The sequence below is a fragment of the Tetrao urogallus genome, assembly GCF_951394365.1.
Source record: "Tetrao urogallus genome assembly, chromosome: 23".
Lineage (NCBI taxonomy): Eukaryota > Metazoa > Chordata > Aves > Galliformes > Phasianidae > Tetrao > Tetrao urogallus.
Window position 1 is genome coordinate 4,801,761 of NC_136836.1, and position 27,833 is coordinate 4,829,593.

Consider the following 27,833-nt stretch of genomic DNA (forward strand, 5'->3'; position numbering starts at 1 on the left):
TTTATTGACTCTGCTTGTGCAATCAATTAGCAGTTCTAAGCTGTAGCATAAATCTTGAATTTAAAATGAACAAATATTGTTTGCTTGGCGTGTTTTTAATGCTTTCTTGAACGAGTTACACAGCAGGGATGTGTGCTATGTTGTGTATTTCTTGTGTGCTTACCTGCTGCTTTGGAGCCAAGGGCATCACAGCACTGAAGGTTCACCCAGCCATGCTGTGCTGCAGAGGGACAGCTGCCATTGCCACCTGAGTGTCATTGCTGATGAGTCTGTGCTTTTCCTTTGAATCAGGACTCACTGTCACCTGAAAAGCAAACAAACCAATGAAGTTAAAAACAAACAGAAACAACTGAAGTGCGTGCGCATGCGCCTGCATTCAGCTTTGAGAGCGCACAAGGCAACGGCCTTTTTAGAAAATAGCAGATTCTGTGCTTGAATGGATCTGTGTATCCTTCACCTCCCTCCAAAGGAAGCGTGCCATCTTCCCGTGGCCCAGCTATTATTCAGGTATTTGTGTAGCAGTCTGCAATAAGGGGAGGATTAACTTCTGACCCCAACAGGTGTTGAAGTACTGAAACGTGAAGGTTGGCATGGTTGTAATTTTGATGCAATCCCCGCGCAGATGGAGTAAGGACCATCTCTACATTTTTGTCTTGCACTGCCAAGCTCAATTTTAATTTTAACACCACTGTTTCAATCTTGAATCCAGCAACGATGATGGAGGCATCTGATGTACTTCAGAATGAAGGAATATTAAATTCTATGGTGCTTGAAACGGTGCTGTGTGAATTGCTCTGATCTCAGGGAAGCGTTGGCTTGTTGAGCTGTGCTCGTGGTGCTGTGAGCCTGCAGGCTCCTGGAGGTGCAGCACTCCTTCCTGAAAGATTGGAACCTGCTGCTTCAAAGCTGGCACTGAAACTTCCACAGCAGTTTTTTTTTTTGGAGGCAGGAACTAGAAATCTCCTCATGTAACATTTATATCTTGTCTCAGGAAGGCAGAAAGTAGCAAAGACAATCTGCAAATTGACTCGCTGAGTTTGAAAACCAGCTGCACTCCTTCTACCAGAAGTGGGTTTCAGCCGTCAGACGTTGGTGCTTGGCTGATAAACTGGCGGTACAAAATTCTGTTGTTGCAAGGGGTGAAGAGGCAGGCAGGCAGATTTGGTGCCTTCTTCTGCAGGGAAAATCGTGTTTAAAAGACTACTGCCTGAGGAGGAATATGTATTTCCCTGAGAGATGGAAGATCTTTGCGGCTTGCATAGTTTGTAATTAATTCTGTCAATATTGGCTTACTGGTGATTTGTGTCTGAAAGTTTGTAGAATGAATGTGTGTTTTCTTTTCTAACGCAAGCTGGAGATGGGTCGTGCTGCTGGGTCACATTCAGACAAATGAAGATGAAAGATGCCCTCTAGCTGAGCAGGTGTTACAATCTGGGGAGCAGCTGTCTTGGGAATAGACTTGTCTGATGTCACTGCATTCAGTGTGGGGACTGCCCTTTGCTTCTTCCCCTCCCACTGCAAGGGCAGAGGTGGGAGACAAGTGCAGAAATCAGCAGGAAGTTCCGGCCACGCTGATCAATACCTTCTCTCTGGTTCCTTTATGCTCTTGTCTTTGTACCTGCTTTCCTCTCTGTAGCATCCTTTTTCATATTTTGGTAGCCTTGTCTCCATTATTCCAGTCCTCGTGCATTGAAATAATCAAAGATGCAAAGAAATGCATGGTAGGAAAAGAAAAAGAAATGAATGCGTTCGAGAAGCTGGAGCTCCGCAGTGCCAGGGCAGCAGTGCTTGGAGAGGAGTGCTGTGCTCAGCTGCTCTGTCTTCATGAGTTGTCTGCACCCCTTCACCCATCTCTCAGTTTAGAAGTACTGTTTTTATAAGGGATAAGTGTATTCTTAATGAGAAAGGAAAGCAGGAAGGAATCCCAGATGCAGAAGGAGTGGAGTGGTGAAGCACTGCTCTGCAGAGAGCGATGGAAGTGGTGGTGCTGCGGCTCCCTGGTGGTTTAGAAAGCACAGTTATATCAGAATTGATTCTTGGACTCTGAGCTAAAAATCACTCAGCACACACTCTGTTCTGGTGAATTATGTTCCTTGCTTATGTGGCAGGAAGGACTAAAACTGTGGTGATCTCATTCTGGGAGCAATGAAGCAGCAGCGGGTGGCATCTCTGTGCTGATGTGCCCATGGCAGGGCCTGGGGGAAGGCTTGGCTCTGCCTGGGAGCACATGGGCAGCCTGCAGACACACCTCAAGACTGGGCGTCCTCTGTGAGCCTGGTGCTGACTCCAGGCTCTGATCTACTGGCATTTATCCAATCTGTAGTGTGTCAGGGTATTGTATGGCTTCCCTGTTGCATCTTGTATGTCACATCCTGCACAGTTTTCTGTATATAGGATCGAATCATCTGAGCTGGAAGGGACCTTTAAAGGCCATCTAGTTCACCACCCCCTGCAATGAACAGGGACACCCACAGCTCCATCAGCTGCTCTGAGCCCTATCCTGCCTGACCTTGAATGTTTCCAGGGAGGAGGAGACCACCACCTCTCCGAGACCCCCTCCCTCACCCTGCTGCCCGCATTGCTTTTGATGCAGCCCAGGACACAGCTGGCTTTTTGGGCTGTGAGGGCAAATTTCATGGCCAGCAGTACCATACCGGTACCCCCAGTTCCTTTCCAGCAGGGCAGGGTGGTACTTCTGCAGCTCTGAAAGAATGCTCTGAAATGTCTGTTTCATAAGGCACTTTCAGGCATGTGGAGAGAAGTCTTGCCCAGATTGTTTGCTGAATTTAAGTAGAACTGATAGATTTATGATTCTGGTAGGCGTCTGAGTAAAAATTCAGTAAGCCAGCTGAGAAGTTGAGAACATTTGCAAAGCTACATTTTAAGAGTATCAAATATGCATAATCTCATTAAAAGTGGTCTGTCTTCTTATAACTCCAACAGCTGCTTAGATTGTACCATGCCCAAAATAATTGAATGACTGTTCAAGAAGATTTTTAGAAGATCGTAGAACGTATTTTAATGGTAGAAAGCTCTGCAAATCTCTAATACAGCATCAAGTCAAAGCTCTTTGGTGTAGTCCCCATTTCTCCTTCTACAGGAGCAGATGCTGCCTCAGAGTTCCAAGACCCCAGCAGTAAATGTGGCTGAGAAATTGCCTGGAAGAAAAGCTTGCTGCAAAAGCAACAAGGGTTTGCCTTTGGGTGTGTTTATGGAGCAAGAGTGCATGCGCACAAGAGGAACAGCTTGTTTGGCCATTGCAGCTGTGCCCTGCAGGCCGTGGGGCTGACATCCAGAATCTGAACTGCTTGTAGGTGGTGCAGGGCTTTGTGTGCAGAGGTGTTGTGAGTGGGTGCCTGCAGTGGTTGATGTCAGACATGGAGTTGGCATTAGCAGCCCCAGTGGGGCAGGTATCTGAAAAATACATGGGCTTCTTCGGATCTCAGTGCGTTGCTGAAGCAGCTGGTAGTTAGGTGTGTGGTCTGGAAGAGGTCACTGGCTGAGAATCTTTCTTTGCATGTGTTTCTTCGTAGTATTTACAGGGGATCTTATTCCTGAGATATTAAAATGTGAACATACAGTAAACTGGTGATTTATGCTGATCCTCTTTGGCTTAAACCACTCATCCTCTTAAAAGCATTTTCACTCTATTCTGTAGGAGAAGAGGGCTTTGCAAGTAGCTCTTTCACTTTTTGGAAAGGGCCGCCTTTAGAGGCTCAAGTGTGAATCCTCTGTCAAGTTTGAAAGATTTCCTGGGGCCTGACTTGGTTGCAGCATCAGCAGTTGCCCAGCAGTGTGTTGTGGCAAGCCTTAAGCAATGTGATCTAGCCTGAAAATCAGCCCTGCTTTGAACGGAGAGATGAACTGCATGAGAAATCTTTTGGTTGCCATTACCTGATGGTTTCAGTTGCACTTTGGTGTCTATATCAATACCAGTCATGTCATTCATTGGAAATACGACTGCAGCAAACAGGTATCTTTGAATTCCAAGCAACAGAGCATCGAGTGCCACAGCTCCCCCCACTTATGGCCACGGTTGGGCAGGTGTGATCCCAAACCCTAACTGTGCCTCCTGCCTGTGTTGGGGCAGCAGATGGCCCTGAGGGAGGAGAACAGCCGGCAGAGCTGTGCTCAAGGCACTGCATCCTGACGAGAGCTGAAAGCCAAGCCACTATCCCGAGCTGCCTGTGGGATTCTCTGCTCTGTCTTTGGGTGTGCAAATATTCCCACCTGTGTTAAGTTTCAGTGTTGAAGGTATTTTTTTTTTTTTAAAGTTGGTAATAAAAGGAAGTGTTTATGCTGCAAAGCCCCGAGCTCCTTGACTAAAGCATCAGAGATGCTGCTCTGTAACACATGTAAGGTTAACAGGCTTTTCTGAGCGACGCGCCAAACAAACTCCAGGCTGACGCTGTAGGTGGGGAAGCCACGAGTTGCTCTGATGCAAGTCAAATTAATGTTTGGCTTCCTTTATCTTCATGCCCGTGTTTTCCTTAGATCTCCCTCCTTTAATTGCTCTAATAGCTCCTGTTGATGGAATTCAGGTTGCAAAACTGAAAGATCCTGCAGCAGAGAGATCATTACGCAGCCAGGAGATGTCACAGCTTGATTTCTGAATAAACTGTTTTAGCACTGATTTGGTAACTACCCATTACCTTAAAAAAACAGAAACCAAAACATGTGAGGCAGGGCAGCGAGATTCTCCAATCCCTTCTGTTAAATTCAGATTCACTAAATACAATGCTTGTACTCCTGGGTGCTGATGTTGTGGTCCTTGGGGTGCTTGTCTTGCTGATGGAGGTGCTGACATCACTGTGAGTTGGGCTGAAAGCTCCTTAAAGCCACCAACCTGCTGCTGCCAGCCTTTGAATTTTGGTGGCTCTCCTCCTGCTTTGCTGGCTGCATGGATGGGAGGAAAGCTGTGGAAAACGCCTCCTAGGAGCCCAATTAGAATGAAGGGATGGAACAAAAACTGAGGCAATAATGTGAGGACTGAGAATCTTGCCAGCCACACACATCGGGCTGCAGCAACCTCCCCATGGAGCAGCAGCAGCTCTGTCCTTGGGGTGGTTAAAACTAGACTGAACAAATTATGGTAAGCATGCAATGAGGAATAAGCTGGCACTTGCAGGGAGGCAGACTGGCTGCCCTAATAGGATTTTGCATCTCTCAACATCTTTCTCCTAGTACTGTGTAGTAAAAAACCCCCTGTGCTTCTCCCAAAAGCCACTTAACAAAGACGTGTGTGAACTTTCAATGCAAAGATTTTCTTATCAATCTGTATTTGATGACGTGGGTTAGGGCCAGAATTTTATCAGTCGAATGGAAAACACTTTGCTTTTTAAGAAAGCTTTTGATCAATCGAGATAGCTGTCTTGCTGCAAGCTTGAATGCTGCCCTTGCCCTTGAAAAATGCTGTGCACAGGTGCTGGTGTGCAGATCAGGTGGTGTGTGGTTCCTTCTGCTCCTCCAGAGCCCAGGGAGCTTTGCTCAGGAAGGCTCAGAGCTTTTAAGAGTTGGGTCGGGTGCTTTTGATCTGATGCTAGGCTTTATATGCTGCTGCTTGTTTGATTTTTGCCATCAAATTTAACCATTGATTCATATCAATCAGCATTGCTTCTTAAAACAACAAACCAGCCACCACAAAAATAACAAAGAAAAGAAAAAAAACAGAAAGGGAGAGGATGTTAATCAGTAAGTTTTCTCTTATTCTGAATATGGCATACAAATAATATCCAACCCAACCATCCAGAGGCCTTATCTTACTACAGAAGAGTTCAAAAGTTTGCTTTTGGGCTTTTTTCTGACTCACTGCTCATGCATTTCAGCACAACATCATAACTTGCCTTCTCTGTTTGCAGCTGATGATGCTTGCGGAGGGACGCTGAGGGGACAGAGTGGAATTATCTCAAGCCCACACTTTCCTTTGGAGTATGGCAATAATGCAGACTGCACGTGGACTATTCTCGCTGAACCCGGAGACACCATTGCTCTGGTGTTCATGGATTTTCAGCTGGAAGATGGATATGATGTGTTAGAAGTTGCTGGAACAGAGGGATCCTCGCTCTGGTAGGTTTCTGGTCTTGTTTAATTATTGTCCTTACTGTCGTATACGAGCTGCTAAATTTTCATGGGTGTTCATAGTGCTGGGATGGGGTGGTTCCCAGTGATCCCCAGATTTGGTTGCTGCCTTCTGATGGATCTCTTGTGGATGCCTTTATTTGCTTGGTGAACCTCGTGGTGACCACTGTCTGCTTTAAACCTCCGCTGTAGGACGTCACTGCAGCAATCAAACCTAAGAAACCCAACTCAAACATTGCCACGCTCAGAACAACATTTCTACTTGATTGTTTTCTGATTATTGCTAAATATGCTGCTGACGAGTTGACTTTACTGCTAATGAACCTCTGGCAAATGTTTCTGCAGATCAGTTTGTTCTTCAGCCACGCGGCTGTGCGTGGAATTTCAATGGCTCTTGCATACCATTAAGTTTGCTTGAGCAATGCTTTCAGAAGCACTGCTTTTATGTATAATAAATGCTGCATGGATTCTTTTCCCTCTTGTATACAAGAGCTGCCAGATGAAGTTGAGGGCTCACAAAGGGGATTTGGCAATATTGCTTCCATTATGCTCAGCCAGGGGCTTCACCCTGTGGTCGATTCCCAAACCATGAGCAAAGGAGAGCGGGTCAGCTTAGACCCGACATCCTCGGGTGGGAAAAGCAAAGTGTTTTAGGTGCTGTCTGGAGTTATCCGTGGGAAGTTAAATAACCATCATTTGTGAGGATTCTCTCACTGCCACAAATAATGTTTATTTAAGTAATCTATACTTGCCTGATAGCGTGGATCTGAATGTTCTGGATGTATGAACGTGAGGGAACCATTTACCATCCACCAGTTGCTTACTGTTCCTGAGACCCTGTTCAAAATTTGATGTTTTCATGGGGAAAAACAAAACAAAACTGTTTTTATTAGCATGCATAAATATTTCAGGGCCCCATTACATCTTAGCCGTTATGTACTGCAGGGAGGATCAGTCATCTGTAGTATGTGGTAAAGATGAATGTAAACTAGTTAAGAAACATTATTCAGCCTGGAGGTGTTGCCAGTGCAGCCTCCTGTCTTGTCATATCAGAAACGAAACAATGCCTGTCAGTGGGAACCTGCTGGATATAATTAATAAACTACCCCTAAATACTCCATGGCGGAAATTCAGAAATGGCAAATGAGTCTTTGGGAATTAAACCCTTGAAGTTTCAGTGGTAGACACACGGGGAGGGCAGAAGACTGAACAGGGCAAAATACACCAAATGCACCTTGGGGCTTTGGGGCTCATCCTGCATTCCTGCAGCACCGTGCGATGGGATCATAGGATCATTAAGGCTCAAATCACCTGAGATCCAGCCATCAGCCCCAATAGCTGATACACACCAGTCAATTCCAAGGAGCCTCGTTTGCCATTCTCAAAGTCAACTTTTCAGTCCCAGAAGCAGAATTGCAGCGTGTCTTATTTTAAATTTCATTTTTCAAAGCTGGCCTTCACAACTCAGAGCCTGGTAATTAAATTCAGATGACTCATTTTTCCCCATTTTTTTTAATAATTTTTGCCCATAGGAGGAATAAATAGAGCTCATATCTCCTCTTTAAACATGTTGATATGATTCAGCTTGAAAATAGAACTAAAAGCCTTTTTTCCCCCTCTATGAAGACCTAGTTTTAATTATTGGTAATACTGCAGATAGACTTACAGCCAGATAACCAATTCTATTGAAGAACCTCGCAGCCGAGTATTTCATTTCTTCAGCATTATAAATAGTTTTAATCCGGCCCTGAGATGTACACAAACAAACAAAATTGTATTTCATATAGCTCACATCCATTTTTGAGCTGTATATAATGGCAGCATTTCCAAGGGAGCTCACTCAGCACATGGAGCTGGCTTTGGCTCCCATTGGAATGGGAACGAGTGCAAAATGTGTATGAAATGGCCTTTGAAATCTGTATTTAAATGTCAGTTACCTCTTGATCAGGACCTGGAAATAGATTGCCTTATTTGACTGGTGTGGTTTAGTTTCGTTTTGTTCTGTTAAACAATTCCTAGTGCTTTTAATAAGAAATTCTACAAAGGCTTTAGAGCTGCCTTTGGTGGGAAATCTTACTGTAAATGGCTGCACCCCAACTCCCCTACTGTGCTGTGATGGTGGGACGTGGAGCTCTCCCAGCTGGAGCAAGCATTGGGACAGCAGTTGGTGGGAAGGTGGCAGGTTGGCTTTGCTCAGAGGTGCACCCAGCAGCTGCCTCTGCAGTACAAGTTGTTGGGAGCACACGGGGGGTCTTGTGTGGGGCATCTTGGCTCACCTTTCTTGCTCAGAAGCCAGCATGCATCACGTTCTGCACAAGGATCCCCGCTGTTGGTTAAGACGTGCGTATGCAGAGGGTCTCACTTGGTGGAGAAATTCACCATGGTGAGGGAATTGGATTTGAATGTCAAAATCTGCCTGCCAGAGCTGATAAGTCATGTTTTCCACTGCCTGCCCTTATCTACAGCTTCAAAGTGAAGGAGCAGAGACACCTCTGCAGCTGCTCTGCTGCTTCCAAAGATCTTTGTTCCAGGGCTTCTTCGTGGACTTGTTTTGTAGCTGCTTTCATGTGTTTCCAGGTTGTGATAGAGAATGTACGCGCTTTGTTTTCAGATGTCATCTGCTTCACAAAATACATTTTAAATGATCTTTGCCTTCTGGGTTTTCCTCCCTCAGTTCTCAGCAGCTGTGCCTCTCTTACGAGAGCACAAACCCATCCACGTGTTCCCCCGTCTGCAGTTTTTGTCCTGTGCTTTGAGGGGAAGTCGCAGCTGATACGGGTTCTGTTTGGTGCTGAATTTGCTCTCATTTGAACTGATTCTGGATGTCTGGTGGCAGTGTATCACACACTGGGATCAAACTACGGCTCCGTTTAATTTGTGTTGTGTGTTAATTCATTGAAGCTGGGGAAAAATCGCATTTCCCACGGTTTCCATAAGCTCAGGCTGTGGAGAAGTCAGTTGTTTTCACACTGATAACTCTCAGGTCAAACCCATCTGCCCAACCTGATCTTTCCACTTCTCTCTAGAAATATTTCAATGCATGAAATATATAGTGAAGAAATTCTTGGGAGTCATCTTCAGGATAGGTTGGTTTGGTGCGGGTGTCCCTCAGCAAGATAGAGATCACCAGCAATAACATCAACCATCAGTAACAGATCACCATCAATAACAGAGCTGTGAAACACTGCAGAAACCATGCTAAAGATCCCAGAACAGCAGAGCTGCAGCCGTGGAGGTGGAAGAACTATTCAAGTTTAAGTATTATGAAGTGTGTTCTTAGAGCTAGTCCATTGAATTTGTCAAGTTCTATATATTTATATCTTGACATATCTATAATATACGTCTTGACAAATTCAATGGAGTACAAAAATATATATAAGTATGTTTTTTTGCTGTAGCCACACAGCTGTAATGTGATAGCTGCAGCGGAGCCCCAGAGGCCTTTGGCCCCTTGAATAACAACCTTTCACCTGGAACAGAGAAAATTGACTTCTGTTCCCTTTGGTTGCTTACTGCAGACCCGAGCTGCCTTAAAAAATAGATAAGGATACCATGGCAGGGATCGATAGTGGATGAAAAGCAGGGAGCAGGCAGGCTGTGCCAGCCCAGCGTGGGATGGAGCATCCAGAGCTGGGGCTGAGCGGGTGGAAATTGGCCATAGGAGCAACACGGGAGTCGTGTGGGTTTTCTTCCACTCTGGCATCTGTTTGTGCTTCACATCCAATGTTTCCCTCTGGGAAATGGTGCTGTTGACAGATCTTGGCACCGCCGCGTCTCGCGCTGCTCGCTGTAAGCCTGGGAATATTGGTTATTAAACTTGATACTTAATGGCCCTGATACTTTGTGTGCTGAGATCTAATCCGTCTTTGAGAGCCTGGATGGAAGATGGAAATAATGTGTTTGGGGTTCATGTGGCAACTGTGTTTTGCTTCATCCCTTTGGTGACATTTTGTTTTGTCATTGTGGGTCACGGTCTCTTTAGCTCACACCGAGTTTGTTTTTGACAGGCTTGGCTGCCGTACAACATTGGGTGTTTGGATTCTTCCTCTCAGGGAATGTTTTTGTAGCTGGATTTATGGCAGGGAGCAGGAAGGTGCCAGGACATCAGTAAATATCAGAGCATTAGTAATAGGCAAAACGCTGTCAACACCAAACGTCTGATGGCCACAATTTTCCAAGTCTCGGGAGAACTGGAGCCATTGTGGTTCACCACCAATGTGTGATTGTTTTGCTTTGTTTTGTTTTTAAAGGTAATTGCTGCATGTACAAATTGAAAAAGGCAAATCGCCATCCCTGCCTCTGCCTCTGGTGTAATCAATGCAAACAAGCTCACTTCCACGTAAAGCAGTTGAAGCTGTGTTCATCAGACTGTATTTCCAATCTCTGCTCAGCTCGGTGCTGAAGGGAAGCCCAGCCTGGGCTCTGATGCCTGGTGCTGAGTGCTGTGTGCCTGCAGACACAGCTGTGCTGGAGCCAAGTGCTCCATCAGCCATCAGCGTGCCTTGGGATGAAGGCTGGCTGTGATGCTGCAGCCCATGCATCTGCCCATCTCCCCCTGCTTTCCTTTTTCCCTTTTGTCTTCGTTTTGCGCTTTCCAAATTAATTTTTGTAATCGTCCTTTAAAAGATGGAGCGGTTCAAATTAGCTTTTAGTCAGAATTACCTGCATTAAAGATCTCTTTAAAAGAAATGCATAAAAGTAATTAATTGCTTCAATTATAATAACGTGGCTTGACTTGTGGTTTTCTGTTAGAAAAACCTAGGTTTTGATAAGTCAGCTCTTCTTGAAAGGGAAAACCTACAAGTGCTTCAGGCTGGAAGCTGGCACCGAGGAGCTCTGAAATGAGGCCATTGGCACGGTGCTGTAGAAGCAGATACGAATGGCATCGGTCCCACAGCCGTGCCCCAAATGCCCATCTGGGATGGGGTTGCTTGGAATGGGTCTTGCCCAATCCTGGATGCTGTGCTTGCTTCAAACCAACACCGTTCTGTTTGTGAGCGTCTGCATCGTCACGTTTCCTCTCTAATAGGATCAGTTTTAAACGTGGGAATAGTTAAGCAGGAGGATCTGTGTGTTCCTACCCGGGATCTGCCCACCCTGACCCCTCTGCTCCCCTGGGAACAAAAAACAACCTTCAGAAGTAGGAAGATGTCAGCCAAATATTAGAGGTCGCTATCGATGTCATTGATATTTTTTTCCTTAGACCTTTTAAGGAGCCATGGACTTGTAGCACAAAATTCATGTAACAGGATTTTTGTGCAGAGAATAAAATACTCATTAAACTTTGCAACCCTGGAATATGTACAAAACAGAGCTTGCAATTACACTTCATTTTAAGCAAGTTAACAGAAGTTTTGTTAATGTTTAACATCTTTATGGGTGTCATTCTTCATAAATTTTAACTAATTAAGTCCAAAGGGACAAAATAATATATTCTGAATGTGCCGTGATGCCAGTGCTCACTTTGCTTTTGGCACTTTTCCTTTTTGTGCAAGATCTGATTTTAATAAGTTGCCAAAAAAAAAAAAAAAAAAAAAGTAAGTATTTTACTTCATATGCCAAATTATTTGGAAGGCCTTGGTGTTTGCTTACCTCCCTGCATTTGGGGTGTTTGCTGCTAAGGAGATCTGGAACTCTTTATTTTCCTAGGGCAGCCAGCCTGCAGCTTGAGGTTACCATCAGTGGTTCGTAAGGCTGGATGTGGCTCTGAGCAACCTGGTTTGGTGACCCTGCACATAGCAGGGGGGGCTTGAAACTAAATGATCATTGTGGTCCTTTTCAACCCAGGCCATTCTATGATCCAAGGCTCTGCCAGTGAACTCACATTGAGCTGAAGCTGAATGCAGCTGAGTGTGAATGTGCCACGACCGTGCTGAGCCCCTGCTGCTGTAAGCAGTGGAAGGCTGGGGATGGGTCATTAATGCTGCTTTACTGATTGCAAGAGTAGCAAGTTCATCCAAACTATGGATAATTCTGGTTGTTTCCTTGCCAGTTTGGCTTCTGTGTAGCTACAGTGGCTGCACCATGATGGGAAGGCAGTGCTGCTGACCAGCCTGCTCCATCCATTTGCAGGGTCGTTGGCTGTGGCCGTGCTCTGGGTGAGCTGAACTCCTGCAACGCAGATGGGAGATGCTCATCTCCTCACAGAAACTGACTCTTCGCTTCTGCTTTCAATGAATGCTGTTATGGTCTGTTTAATTTCAGGCTGATGCTTCCATTACAGGGTTTTTATCTGATCAGACACTTGGAAATTGGGAATGATGGGTGAGCGGGGAGCAGTCAGCTCTGATGCGGTGTGTGTCACTCGGATGCTGAGAGCAGAGCTGCAGATGGGTCTGCATGGGGAAGAGAAGAGAAACCCACAGCAGCGAAGCACGCAGAAGGCAGCTTTAAAAGAGTAAAATTTAAAAAAGTCCCACCTGGCTTTGACATTCTGGCAATGCTTTCAAGTTCTCAGCAGGTTCTGCAGTTGGAAGCCTTCAGGCTATGCTGGGGTCATCCATGCAGATTGCTTCAAAGGGAGGTTTTACCTCTGTGCAGCTCTCATTCTGCTGCATGGGCAACTTCAGCAGTGCCACAAACCCCTAGATCTGAAGCCCTCAGGACCACTCACTGCCACGGTCAGCAGCAGGAGGCTCACCCAGGGACCTCAGCAAACCTGGGTGCTGGGGCTGTGCTGAGCCCTCAGTGCGATGGGATGCAAACTGGCGTGTGAGTCAGGAAGGATTAATGTTGGGTTTCTCTTTGCTGTGCTTGCTGCAGGGTCGTGTTTCATTCAGTATTGGCGAGCTCCTCATTGATTGCTAAAGGAACGAGGTGGTCTTAAGACATGTTACCTCTTCAAAATGTAAGCCTTGCTACGACAGAGTGGGTTGTGTGTTCTTTTCATGCACAGAGGATCGTTAAGGTTAGAAAAGACCACTAGGATCACCAAGTCCAGCCCACCCCATCATGTCCACTGACCACGTCCCTCAGTGCCACATCTGCACAGTTCTGAATACCCCCAGGAACGGTGACCCACCACTCCCTGACAGCTGTGCCACCACATCACCACTCTTTCTGAGAAGAAATTCTTCATGATATCCAACCTGAACCTCCCCTGACACAACTTAAGGCTGTTACCTCCTGTCCTGTCATGTAATAGCATGGTAGCGATATTTACCATGCATGCACCCAGAAAAAGAGTTAACATCCTCAGCTGTAAGATGTGGCCAGTAGGGCAGATCATGGAAACAAAGCAGTGGGCACTGATGGGCAGTGATGGGCAGCTAGGAGAGGGCAGCCAGTGTTTAGTTTCCAGCTGTCATTGAGTGATCTCACCCACATCCAGGAGCTCCACGTGCAGGTTCCCATTTGATTATTTATTTAAATTTCTGTGCCTACCTTGCGTTGTCATCCGCTCTTCTTGGAAGCAGAGAAGGCATTTTGCAATATGTGATGGAAAATGTACTTGGGCACATCAAGGGTGGTGATTTATGGAGCATATTTAACATTCCCTTAACCAGCAGTTGTGGTCTCCTGAATAGTAGTCTGATGAAAATTTTATTTTTCCACTGGAAGAGGAATTAGTATTTTAAGCATGTTGCTCGTATTCTCTTTTATTTTATGCATTACCCCCAAGAGAACTGCAAGCCTCGCCTATCTGTCTGCCTGATTGAACATACCTGTCATGCCTTCATGTGAGGTTGGAAAGAGCGCGAGCGGATATTTATTTTATCCATCTAAATGATAAATTCTGGGAAAAACAAAATTGGGTCTGTCAAACTGCCGCTCTAATTGCACTTCTAATAACTTAGCACCTGGCTTTTGTTGGTAGCCATTATCAAATAAAAGAAACAGATGGGTTTGCAGTTCAGTGGGAGTGGTGCGCTGCTGAAGACGTGTTCATTATCTTCACTCCAATTTGAGTGAAGATGCCTCTCACCAAGGAGTGCAAGGTCAACAGGCATTATCTGCGCTAAATGCGTTACCTTGTTGGACAGAGAGGGAAATAGAGGAGCACTTAATTAAGCTATATTAGCTATAGCATCCTCGAAGCAGGGCTGCACCGCGCTGGGTGTTGCAGGGGGCACGCAGAGGACGAGTTTGTTACTGCAGCGATTTGTGATGTAAATCAGAGCTAACAAGGGTGGCAGGATGCGCTGCCTCTCAGATCTGTGCAGATGGAGAAGTGATCTGTAATGCTCAATCTGTGCTTTGTTGCAAGATGGACTTAAAAGAAGCAAGCTGTTGCTCTCTTCACCACAGATAATGCTGGTAGCGTCTGAGTAACTTGGTGCCTTTTTGTCACATTAAAATCAAGCTGTGAATAAAAGCAAGTTATTGATTCTTTAAAACAGAGAGATTCTTTACCAGCCAGTTAATGAGCAAAGAACACTTCCAGGTTCTGATTTCTCTGAGTGTTTAAGTTGTAAGATCTCAATTAACTCACAACGGGGCTCTTCCTACAAGGCTGTGCGGTGTATTAGTCTGGAAGTCACAACAAATGCATCACTGCAACTGCCAGAAGAACTGCAGTGCCAGGCTGGGGGTTGCACCCAGTGCAGCTGTGACCTCTGTGAGCATCACTCCTCGTGTCTGTGTTACACACAGCAGGCAGCAATGCAGAGGCGTTACTGCAGGGAGCATCTCTTCAATAAATCTGCTATTCGGAAATATTCCAGTACTTCCCCTACTGTTGCTGTAATAGGAGAGCTTTTGGACTACGCCTTTTTCACATATGGAAAGAAATTGCTACAGTGAGGAGAGCGGAGGCTAAATGAAGGAGACAGGATGAAGTGCTGTTGTTCCCGTTTAACAAGTGAGAGAGGCAATAATCTGCAGCAGTATGCTTCTCCTGATGTCAGTAGCAGCATGAGAGCAGCACCTGGGTCACTTTACTGATGGCAGGCACATGCTTCTGTGCTCAGACACTGTTTCCTTTCTTTTTCTTTTCTGAAAGGTTGGGAGATATGTAAAAGTTGAGCCTGTGTGTGCTTACGCAGGCTCTGAAGCCTGACCCAGGTGCATGATGTGATCCAACATGGACAGCTGTGGTGACAGATGTGTGTTTGTGCCCCCAGTCAGAGCACAGCAAAGTGGATTTCTGAAGGCTTTGGATAAAGATGGAATACTTCTTGCTGTGCTTTTCTACTCTGAATCTCTGCCCCTTAGAAGCCCCTGTGTCAGGATGGGAGGCAGAGCAAGCTCTGTCTCTGCCAGCTCTCCTGATGAATCCATTTAACTGGCTTGGAGGCAATGTAGTCCAGCTAATCTTCTCCTGCAGAATTTACAAGGTATTTTTTACTCATCTTTCCCTTAGCAGTGACAACGCAGGCTGCATTAAGCTCTATAAAAATGATATTACTAGATCCATTATAATGTCATTATCATTAGTTTTGAGTACATGAAAAGTATATGAAACAGCTTTCATGCAGTGGCTTGCTGTGAGCCTGTATCGTTCTGATACCGAAAAACCCAGAGGCTTCAGTTGAAGGTTTTGTTGTGTGCTTTTGCTATGCTCTGCAAAGCAGAGGGAATAGGAACCCACCCCAGACCTCCAAGATAAGTTTCCCTTCTAATAGCCATAGTAATCATTACCCCCTTTATCCATCCGTTATCCACAGGCTCTTCAAACATCATAGTAGCTTCCTTGCTGCGACTGTAAGGCATCTCCAAACACGTTATTTGTCTCCGGTAGCGCTCAGCTCTAACATCTATTTCCATCTATAGTCTGTGTGACAGTAGTGTGAAAACGGATACTGATGGAAAAATGCTGCCACCCTCACGTGCACTGCTCTCCCACTGCAGGCAGCTGGAATTGCCTTGCATGCTCTGAGCTGGCAGGCAGAGGTGTCCTTCAGCTGCTCGGGTGGCATTGCAGCTGATAGAAGGAGCCGTCGTGGGAGTTCAGCAGAGTGTGTGTTTGCAAAGAAGTGTATGTTTTGAGGCAGCACTGCAGGTGTTTGGAGGCATTACTCACCAGCAGGTTGTGATGTGCTAAATTGAGTGGAACCTGCGTGCCAACTTCCCAGATCATGGTTTTACCTGAGTGCCTCTTGTTTAAGAAGTATCCAAGTGGAGGAATGGAAGACAAAGATTTCTCATAAAGTATAATTGGATGGATGATATCTTGGGCCTTTTTGATGTATCTTTTTTAACCACTTCATATTTGTGACGTGCCAAAAATAGCTGCACAGTCTGGTGTGGCCATCGCTAGTGCAGCTGGGAATAGATTTTAATTGATGGATCCTGTCAAGCTGTTAGCAGCCGTGCAGTCATGAGAACCATTAAAGTGATATTTCTTGTCCCTGCTATCATGTCACAGCGCAGCATTATTTTTTACTTAGTATGTCAGTCTTTGCACTGATAGCTCACTGGAGTTGTGTCCTGGGTTTTGAGTTTCTCAGCAGTGAGAGCTGCTGACCTCTGACTTCAGCTCCAGGAGCTATAGCAGATGGTGCTGATGCCCTAAGAAAACCTGCAGTATGGAATAAGGAAGCAAGGACATCTTTGGAGCCTCGTTGGCTTTGTGACTTTTTGAGGTAAAGTGCTTCCCTTGTGCACAGGGAGGGAGAGGGAACAGCACTGACTGCAGAACTTTGATGCTTTGTGCTGAGGCTTGCTCCAGCTTGGGACATGTGGAAGTATTTTGGGGTGCTCCACTTCCACGGACTGCCTCATTTTCATTGTGTGTGTGTGTGCAGTGTGTTAGGTTGGGAAACTGTCATTGAAACTTTATCTGGAGCTGAGAGGAGAGTGGCTAAGTCCCATCAAATTCTAGCCTGGAACGAAATTTTAACTCAGAAAAAAGTGGCATGTGGCAAAAGACAACAGCAGCTTCACACACAAGACAGCAGTTAAGAAGGAATGCTTTCCCTGCTCCCCTTTCCTGCTGTTTTTTCTCTTCCAAAAAAGAAAAGAAAGAAATATGTAGTCGGGGAGAAGAGGGACAGGGAGGCTGTGCTTGTGGACAAGACAGGCTGGCAGAATGCTGGAGCTGAGACAGCAAGCAAAGGCTTCGGATGCTGGAAAGCAATTGACCTCCTTTCCGAAGTGCAGCCTTTGCAAAGATGCCATTACAAGCCAGATAACCAGCAAGCATTGCTTGGGCAAGAGGTTATCTTGCATTAGCTGCTAAATAGGATGGGCTGTCAGCCTTTGTGTAGTGGATGTGGTCTTTGGATCGAGTTTAGGCATCTCTTTGGTTGAGCCAAAGGAAAGAACACGGAACAGAGTTGCTTAAAGAAGAGAGAAGGCAGAGGAGACTCATTGCTGTTTTCACTGTGGATAAGCAGGAAACATCCATCTCTAGGCTGCACAAACCCTCCCTTTGCCATCACTATGGAGCCAGCTATATTAACTCTGAATTATTGCCCTGTCCAAAAAAAGCTGTGGTTATCTAGAGTTTGCAGTTATTTTTACTGAGGCTTATGATGAACAGCACTGGAAGTTTGCAAGGAGCTGCAGCCGCAGGAGCAATGAGGTGGAATTGCAGCAGGTCGTGGCCTTATCAGCAACGTGGGCCATTGCAGACTTTATTTCCAAATTTCTGCTCATTTTTTCCTGCAGAAAGCTCCTTTCCTGGCTGTTCCTGGCTCCTGCCCCAACCTATGCTCTTCTCTTTTATTTTTGCCCCCTCAGCCTTGCAGCCTGCTGCTTGTACATCTCTTTGACCCCTTCTGGCTGACTGTGCCATAATTCCCCTAACCTGATGGCCGTTTTTGCTGCCGTCCAGTGTGGATTCAGTCTCTGAAGGCAGGGACGATGCTCTTCCATGAATAGGAAGAAGGCAGGAAGTGGCCTTTTTCTCTGCGTTGGTCTCACTCCCTGTAGAGAATCTGGCGCATTCTCTACATTTCCATACTCCATTTCACGCTTCCTCACCCTGCCTTCAGCCTTCTTTTGCTGCACCCCAGGCATGGTTCTCCATCTCTCAGAGCTCACCATGCCAGCAGCAGGCTTCACGCTGTTCGTGCTCTTCTTCTTGGTGATGGACAAGTAGAACACCAGGCGGCGGGGCGGCCGGGCCATGGCTCCGCTCACTGCCCCAGCATGGCGGCAGGCCTTGTGCCTTTGTGACTCACGGAGCCCTGTCTGCTTCCTGCAGCCCTATTGGCTGTGGGTTGTGATGACGTCATGGCTGAGGTGACGTCATGGCGGAGGTGACGTCATGGTGGCAGCAAAATGATGCAGCGCTTGCTGCCTGGCGTTGCAGACCCAGCAATGTGCGCCCTACCCAAGGAGACAAGTGGATGCCTCTCATTTTTTGTCATGATAAAATGGGAAGCTGCTGCTCGCTGCTGGGAGGTGGCAGCTCATAATGTGAGGACGGTTTAGTAGCAGCCCTAAAAATAATTGTATGTGACAGCTGTTTCTTGGTTCCTGTCAGGATAACTACTATAATTTAAACCTGCAGCTCTTGGGCTACATGTCTAATTTATTTGGGTGGACTTTTCATTAATTTGAAAGGTTCTGAGGGCGTAAAAGCCTTCATTAATTACATTTCAGTAAATGAAAATGTAACAAGGTTCTGCAGGTTTGTGTGGGAACGTAAGAAATTTCCCGTTTTGTTTACTTGTTTTCAAAAGGTTACATCGGTTGTTCCTGGGGATCTGGAAGCTTTCCTGCACCTCTCAGAGTTCTTATGACTAAGAACAGGCCTAGAAACAAAGCACATTGAAATGTTGACCGTTCATTGTAGGTGTGGGATGGCTTACTGAGGCTCCTGGTGGTGTTAAACATTCATACGGAGCAGGCTGTGTGAGTATTAAATTATGGAGCAGATGCTGCTTCTGTGGAACATGTCCTTCTGAAAGGCAGCGAATGGGGAGCAGGGAGCATCCCTGTCTCACCGATGACTTTTTTTGTTGCATGATTCTCTTGCAGCAAATAGGGCTTTTTGTAATAGCTGTGTTGCTTAATGATGTCAGAGCAAGGGTCAGATGACTTAATGGTGATGTAATTATGCCAGGCTTGGGGTCAGATGATGTCATGGGTTACGTAGAAGCTTGTGGTAAACCCCCAGTTCCAGTTCAGATGTTATTACAATCAAGCCTAGGCAGAATACTTGACTATGGGGGTGCTTTAGTGCTTCCCTGTTCCTTTTTGTGTTTATTCTCCCTTGTTTGCAGGTGACCCCACACAAGTAAATAAAACTGGGACCTGTTTGCAGTGCCATAGGTCTCGCTCCTTTCATGTCAGAGCTTTGTGGCTTACTGCGAGCAGACTGATTTGCATTCCACTTATCTATCTGCTTTCCCTTCTGTTGTTTCCTTTGGTCTCAAAAGAGAATCCGCATTTGTGATTATTCTGGGGCAATGAAATAATTCTATTACAGCATTTAGAGGTCTCTTCAGCAGGTGCTTTATTATCTCAATAATTCAACCTGAGAGACTTTCCAGATTCCCCAATTCCCAGAGTTCAGGAGCTACAAAATAAAACTCTTTTGCTCCTTCCCTGATTTGGTTTATTTAGCCTCATTTATCTGTGTTCTTTCCAGATCTTCCCCAGGAATTTCATTTAAATGTGCAATTGACGATATTCAGTAAAATTGACTTCAGGAGTGCATTGTGTTAAAATGCACACGAGACAGCATGAGTCCCACTTGGTTTGGGTCATTTATAAAATTTGCTTTGAATTGAGGCCATTAATCTGCACTCAGTAGAATGTTTGCTCATGTCCCTGAATTACCTCCATAATTCATCACAATAGGCCAGCTGTGGTCACATAAATCCTGGGTTCAGAATGTTGGAATGAACATGGGTCAGAGCTGGAGAGGGGGTCCCTCCCATGGCAGAGCACTGCAGCAGGGCTCAGTGTGGAGGTGATGCCATGTCTTTCCTGCTCTACACTGCCCCTATGCTAAGGAGAACACTTTGTGCTCTGGAGAGGCTGCAGCGAGGAATGGCTGCAAGGATGCTGCTCCCCTTCCACCACTGCCGTACACGAGTCAGGAACATCACAATAAAGCAGAAAAAGAGCTATCTGATATGAGTTTATAGGGAGCTATAACTTGAAAATGACACTCTCTTCCTGATAACATGGTGAGGTACATTGCAAGCTCATTGCTTGCTGTGTGTTTTGCAAAGGGAGATTCAAGCACAGAATGGATGAGATATTCCGTGCCGTAAGACGCTTCCAGTCTTTATTTTCATTGGACAGTGTTTCCTGAAAAGCTCTGCCCTATCTCTCATAGCAACCTGACTTCTTCCTGCAGGATGAGTCTCCTTCTGGGCTCTGGGATGTGGCAGCTTCCTCATGGCTGTGCTCCCAGCAGTCTGTCATTGCCATCCTCTGTGCTGCACGGGTTGGGGGTCACAGCCTGAGGGGAGGGGGGCACAGATGGGGCACCGAGCCTGGGGGGAAGCAAGCACTTTGAAAGGCTTAATTGGAGCACTCTGAAAACAAAAGGTAATTTCATCCTGGGTAAAATGTCGGAGTTGCCTTTGCACTTTGTTCTTGTGGATCACCCCCTGGTGCTTTGGCTGTGTCTTAGCAGTGGTTGGCTGGTCAGCAGTTGAGATGCAAGGCAGAATTCCTTTGGGGATCACTAAAGTTGTGAATACTGTTTCTGCTAGCTTAAAATTCCCACCTACTTTGCAAGAATATGCTTTAAGCCTTCAAATAATATTATATTCCTTATCTTCATAGTCCAATTGTCATGCTTGTATTGACATGTAGGTCCATGTCTGACCTGCTCTGATGAGCAGTCCAATCTGCTCATCAAAAAGGAATATTTCAGCTTTACTTTGCTCAGTTTTAGTATTTGCATTCAGCACATGAATCCAGCTGGCATCCAAAATGAGTTCCTTGTAAAACCACTTTGTGCCTTGCTCCAAGCTGCTTCTCCCTTTGGCTGCGCCACTTCAGCCCGTAATCACCAGCACCTCTAAGGCAGGAACATTGCTGTCCTTATCTCCTTGTGCTGACATTTCCCAATGAATTTATGGAAAATGTAGGAAACGAACCCTTCATGTCAGTGCTGAATATTCAACGTGTTGTCCCTTTGTGGAGTGATGGATTTCAGATCAGCCAGTGGGCTGCGAACGGTTGGGGTAGAGGTTTGTTTTATGTACACATAAAGGCATCCTGGAATTGTCAGTAGTTTTTCATCCACTTCCCTGACTGAATCCAAGCAAGTCCTCTGACTATTCAAAATACCTGCTTGGTGGTGTTATCTAGGCAGTGCAGTAGTTAGAAATGCATCCGAGGCTGCAGACACCTAATTATGAAGAAGAGACATTGCCATCAGTCCTGCCAGAAGAAAATCTGTGTTGTGGACCTGTTCAGATTCCCAGCGAGAAGCAGAATCTATAAGGCTTGTATGTAATACATAATAATGTTCCTTTAGTATTTGACATTTCATTAAAAAATGAAGGCAGCAGTGACAAAACCCTCAGTGGCTTTGGCCACCAAAGTGTCTCACTCATGCAAGACCTTACCTCTGTGCTGTTAGTTAATGAGTGTTGAACCCTTGGCTTCCCACCTGTGGCCACAGCACATCAGAGCTCCTTGCTGGGAGCTCCTCCCTCATCAGCACCCATCTTTTCACCATCTCTTAGCTGTCAGTTTGACAGAACAGATTTTTTGGTTTTGGTTTTTTTTTTTTTTACTATTTCTTTAAAAAAGTGAAGTGGAAGCAGCCCCTTGACAGAAGCTGTGAAGGCACAAAAAAAACCCAAAACAACCCAGAAAGATGAGAAAAATGTCACCGCTCATAATGATGTTAATTATAAGGTAAATGAATGTTGACGTTTCTGAGTTTGCTAGAAAAGATCAGACATGGTAAGGCGTGGAGGATCTGTGTGAGTGTGATGTGGAGAGAGGCGAAGTTGTGTAATGTCTGAGCGCTTGCATTTATAGCAGAGCAGGAGAAAGTAAAAGGTTCAGCGCTGCCGTCTTTGTCGCTTCTTGTAATTATACAGTGTAAATCTAAAGATACTTTTAAAAGCCTCCTCTCCTGCAGCCTTTCTTTGTCTGATTTGTGATTGCACAAAAAGGACTCAACGTGGTGAATAAAAGCCACCGGGTTAATAGAAGTAATGCATTCCCTTTCACAGTCTGGTGTTTTGGTGAATGTTTTGCATTTGCAAGAGGTGCAGGTAGTCTGAGTTGCATAAAGCGAAGGTTGAGGGTTTGATTTTAATCAGAATAGCTCTCTCTTTAGCTGAGGTGTACACATGGGTCCTTTTAGCAAAACCATAGAATCATAGAACAGCCTGGGTTGCACAGGAGCACAGTGCTCATCCAGTTCCAACCCCCTGCTGTGTGCAGGGTCTCCAACCAGCAGCCCAGGCTGCCCAGAGCCTCATCCAGCCTGGCCTTGAATGCCTGCAGGGATGGGGCATCCACAGCCTCCTTGAGCAACCTGTTCCAGTGCATCACCACCATGTCCTTCACCTGAGGCTGTATATGAGCCCAGTTTACTCCCTTTCCATATCTGTAGCTATGTGCTTCTGCCTTTTCCCCCTCTTTCTTCTTTCCCTGTTGTTATCCTGACTCTGCAAGGTGAGGTCACTGGGAGCACAGTGGTCCCTCATGCTCCGAATGGTTTTCCAGATGCTGACGAACCGTGCCAGAAATTCAGCTGCATGTCATAAAGTATTTATTTTCTCTATAATTCACACCATGTTGCCTTTTTATTTCTGGTCCTTTTTAATATGAGTAGTTACTCATGTTTTCCACTTTAATGCAATTATACCATACTTTGCCTTTTCTCTCTTGCAGGTAGCTGACAAGCTCGTTCAGCCATTACGTGGTATTAAATGAAGTAATTGCAATATTAAGTTTTTTATGACATGGAAGAAAGAAATACTATTGAAGAGTAACTGCATGAGGTTGCCTAGAGAATGAATGGGCTCTGGGCTGAAAGCTTGGTTAGGGACATGTGCCTGGCATGTGCCTGGGATGCAGGGCTCTGCTTCTGATCTCTGCATCCCTGCTCTGATGGGATGGGTGCCCGACCAGAGTTATGCACCACTGCTGGAGCTCAGCTCCCTGTAACACATGTTTTTGGTCAGTACCCAGATTAAATGCCATGGTAACTCCTGGGGAGCTGCCATATTACTCTGCTGCATTCTGTGTTGCCCAAGACATCACCTTACCAGGTTCTCAAGGTTGTTTTTGTGACCATCCCAGTCCTTCTGTCCATAACAGAGCTGCTGTGAGGCGATGCTCTGCAGTGTGGGGCTGATGGTTGGTTGGGCCCTAGGCACAGCTCTGCTCCAGCCGTGTCACCCCATTCTGTGTGTGACCTGGAGCACAGCACAAAGTGCAGCTCTCATGTGTTATATGTGGGGAAAAATGAAGGGCTGACTGCAGAGCCATCTTGTAAGGGAGCGGGTGGACATGGCAGAACTGACAAGGAATTACTCCATATGCTGGATGTAAATGCTGCTGAGCTGAAGCGCTGTGAATCCCCACATAAGATGCTGTTGGGTGAGATAACAAAGGTTCAAGGAGGACTGATCTCGGGAACATTTCCTGATAGCAGTTGTGTTTGGATTTCACGTGCTGCCTGTTTCTGCTTGATAATGAGCTCGCCTCCCTCTCGTGCCCACTGTGGTTTGGGGTTTGTGTTTTGGTGATGTTTGTCAACAGAACAGACTGAGTGTGTCACGCCATCAGCAGATCTTTGTTCCATGCACCCACTCACTGCCACCCGTGCCTTCTCCTGCTAGCAGAGCCCTCTCAGGGAGCAAAGCGAGGGTGGCCATAAAAACCCATTCCCAATGGGATGGTTGGAGATTTAACAGCAGTACAGCAGTTATAAAATGGGTCAGCTGCACCCGGATGGAGTTTCCTTGGTGAGGTGTGATGTGTTAAGGTGTTGAACATACCTCTTCCTTTGTGTGCACACATCTTTCACCAAGCCTAAGCCCTGAGGCCTCCGAACATTTGGCTGAGCAAAGTGTTTTGTAATAGCACAGTGCTTTTCACAAGGCAGCACAGCTGTACCATATATTCTATACATTACATGGCTTCTGAAATGCATTGCTTGTGCAATCCGTTTTTGTGACCTTGGCTCGTTCCTGTCCTCTTTCACTCGTTGTTTGGGGCCATAACAGGTTGTGCCACCACAGTTCCATGGCCCATAGCCACGGGGTCTGTCCTGAGGGACTGTCTGGATTATAACAGGAATTGTTTGCGTTATGGAGATTTTAATGATAATTTTGCAATGTTTTCTTAATCGCGGCCAATTTAACATTTCCGATGGCTTTTGCAGACATCAAATTAAAAGGGCTGAGATTGTTTTTTGGCGCTATGGTTTGCATGATAAAAGGGTACCACCAGCTTAGTGGCAGGTGTTTCTCAAAGTCCATCAAGACCTTTTGTCTTCAAAACCTGCTCATGCCTTTGATTACTGCGGTGTGATTAATGTTACAGCAGTAATACCTACACCCTGCATCCTCTTGTTGAAGATGATACCACGACGTCTTTGGAAAGAATATAGTAAGGATGAGACGTTTGTTCTTCCTTCAGGTGCACATTGCATGTGAAGGCTGAGCACAAAGGCCCCAGAGAGCAGAGAAGCGATGAGCAGTGGGATCCTTAACAGAGGGTCTCTAAGGACAAAGCAGCTCCTTGGCTTTTCAGCCCTTTCTTTCTAAGGTCACACAAGGGCTGCAGTGCATCAGGCACTGAGACCTGGGCTCCTGAAGGAGGAGGCAGCGAGCAGCACCAATAACCTGATTAACCTGGTTAATTGTGTTGCTGGCTGAAGAGATGGAAGAACAGTGGCACGTAGAAGTTAAATGATGTTAGGCTTTCACAGACAGAATGAGAAGCTCCCGCTCAGCTATGGGATGTGCAGCACTGTGAGACAGACACAGGAGTCCTTTCTCTGTGGAGAATGCACCGCCTGGTCCTCACAAACAGTGATTTATTTATTGGGATCAAAAGCATGGAGTTCTCTCAACAGCAAACTGTTTTGTTACACTAGCCCCTTGAAAATGGATTTTTTAAATAATTCACCAAAAAGGACAGGAAGAGGCTTGTTTTATGCTCTTCTGCTCCAATTATTGCTTGCTAAGTAAATATACATCATCTCACAAGCACCTCTTCAGAATCTGCCCTGTGCCAGGAAGAGCTGAAGCCATTAACGATGACTTGGGATGGAAAGCTTTGAGGTGAGCACAGGGGGGAAACAAGCCTTATTTTTTCCATAGCTTTGCTGGCTGGGTGCTGCTGAAGATGCTTCCTTGTCTCTGCTGCCAGATTACAATAAGGCTCAAGCATCAGCTTATCAGTGAATGCAATATCAAACCTTCCGGAGTGATTTAAGCAGGTAACTCTTCTTCTTTCTAAAGAGGCAACAAGGACAATGAAGTACTCAGTGCAAGAATGAGAATCTGGCTTAACAATTCATTGCTGTAACTGCTATACTGCTCCTCTCACAGGGCTTTGATATCCTGGCAAAATAAGTATTTATTGCTGTGCAGGTCTCATGTTAAATAGCGGAGTGTAAAATGACAATGTCAAACCAAGTTAAGAATCTGCTTCATTATGAGAGATTTCCCTGCAATAATCCTATATATTATACTTTTGTAGTCACTGCAGAAATTACCACGGGGACCACTCTGTACAAACAACCTCTTCTTCAACATCATCATTACCAAATCTTCGCTCCCTCATAAAAGCTCCTCCCGGTGATCCCACAGATAATTTCTTTGGTTGCTGTTTATTTATTAGCCGTGCCTGAGCACTGCGGCTGTTCTCCCAGCCCTGATCAGTCCTGCACCTGGAACGAATTTGGGGCAGAAATGTTGTGTGTGTTTTATCTCGGATACGGGAGGTAGCTGAGGACAAAGAGGTCGGTGTGTGTGTATGGGGCTGTTCAGGAGAAGCTCTTATCCCGGACACATCATGACTTCTCTAAGTAGATTGCACATGAAGAAAGAGCAGCAGCTGGGGCCCTGGGGACCCGAGCTGTGCTGGGTTGTGTCACCTTGTCACCAAAGGCCATTCTTGAATGACCTGTAAAACCCTGAGATCTCCTGACGCGCCATCAGTGGAAGATGAGTGCTCCCAGGTTGGTTTTCTGGGAACGGTGCCTAGCTTTTATTTAACTTCTGCCCTATCCCAAAGGCCTTGATCACAAGATAGGAGCATCAGGAATTAATAAGGTAAACATGTTGGCTGCTGGAAACAATCCCTGTCTGTCTCTGTTTCTCCTCCACTCTGCTTCTCTTTGACCCAATGTTTGACTTCGTGCTGGGTTTCCTTGATGTTTATAGCTCTCACTCAAGGCTTTAATAATATTTGATCTCTCTTTTAAAAAAGTTTTAGTATAAAGGATGTGTATTTTAGCTTTATGAATCTTTAGGGAGGCTTCTACAAGAACTGCAAGAAGCCATTCCATCCCATTCCATGTTGTGATTTATAAGGCAGTGGAAACATTCAAGGGAAAAATGTATTGTGCAGTGCTTTGGAGGAGGCTGAGGATGTTCTTCCACACCTTCTGGTCTTGGTGTGTGCAACACAAATACCCAGTGTCATCAGCTGAAGCTGATGGGAGTACTCCTGGGATTCTTTATTCGGTGGAATTGTATCTCAGGTCTAGATGCTGTTGCAAAAGAGATTCTGGGGTTGGACTTCCAGCAGGATTCCCTGCTTTGGCATTGGGTCTCCAGCTGCTGGCATGTGGAGCTGGCTGGTGATGCTTAGTGCTGGGAACTGCTGAGAGCACTGCCACGGCTCAGCAGCTTCTTGATGCTCTCTGTGTAGAGATACATGAAGGTTTAAGGAATGTAGAGCAGTGCTGAGGCTGGAATTTAGGGACAAAGTGGCTTCTGTGGATTTGGCTTGAAGCCACTTTGCAGCTTTTCTTCAGTTTTGGGCTTCATGCTAAATTAATATCTAGAGTAAATAAGCAGATGGTTCCACTAAGCCCTTTTTAACAGAAATTCTAGTCTCACTGTCACTGTGCTGCAGTTGGAAGTTCCCTAGTAAACAGTCTTGACCGTGATAGCTCAGAACTCTTCTGTCTGCTGAGAGATTCAGAAGTGTCCCCTCTGTGTGCATACCCAGGGGTACAGCTGTGGTGGTCCCTGCTCCTTTTGGGAGATGCTTTTTAGGACAGCAGCACGTTTTCATGGCTGTAGGAGCTGAACACAGTACAACCAATCTATTGGCTGTCCCTTGGCTGGGAGGGCACTGCCATCATTCTGAGGTCACGTGCGCTTAAAAATGGTCAAAATAGCACAGGAATGAATGCAAACTTCAGCTGCCTCTGGCTTAGCAGGAGGGCAGCAGGATGTGGGGCTGCCCTCAGCCTGGAGCAAGGTACCACTCATCACTTGGTGATGGCTGGAGCTGCTGGACCAGCCCTGTATCTCCCTGGGCTGCACAGCCCATCAGCTCCCCACTGCTTTACAGGGCCATGGCAGCACCGTGCCTGTGAAGATGGATTTTCTGCATGTGGTGTGTTTGTGTCATTATTTATTATCAGCACTGAGTTGCAGTGCTATATAGAAAACTCCAGTCACATTCAGATCCTGCAGTGCTAAATGCTCTCTGCCTCGGAGAACTTGCAATTTGTGATGACTTTCTTCATCCCGAGGCTGCTTTGCATTTTGTCGTAATTCCTACAGCCATGACTGCTGTAATTCTCACGTTTTCACTGAGCTGTCAGCTCTCTGAGCTCCAGATTGCAAATTGTGTTTTCTGCAAGTTTCTGTGACTGTTGTGTTGTAGAGGAGCCTCTGTAGAAACTACAGAACCTGAAACCAGATGGCAGCTCCAGTCTAGGCCAGGCATGGAGGGGCTCCGGCTCT

General features: G+C 45.9%; 1 protein-coding gene across 1 annotated transcript in view; it reads left to right on the forward strand.

Annotated features, from left to right (window-relative positions):
- Window positions 1-27,833, forward strand: part of CSMD2 (CUB and Sushi multiple domains 2) — a gene marked incomplete at both ends in the record, with an annotated part of 226,948 nt that overhangs the window by 53,632 nt on the left and 145,483 nt on the right. Inside the window, one exon of the mRNA XM_079545965.1 lies at window positions 5,859-6,066. Coding sequence (XP_079402091.1) covers window positions 5,859-6,066 — 208 coding nt within the window. The remainder of the gene's footprint in view (window positions 1-5,858; window positions 6,067-27,833) is intronic.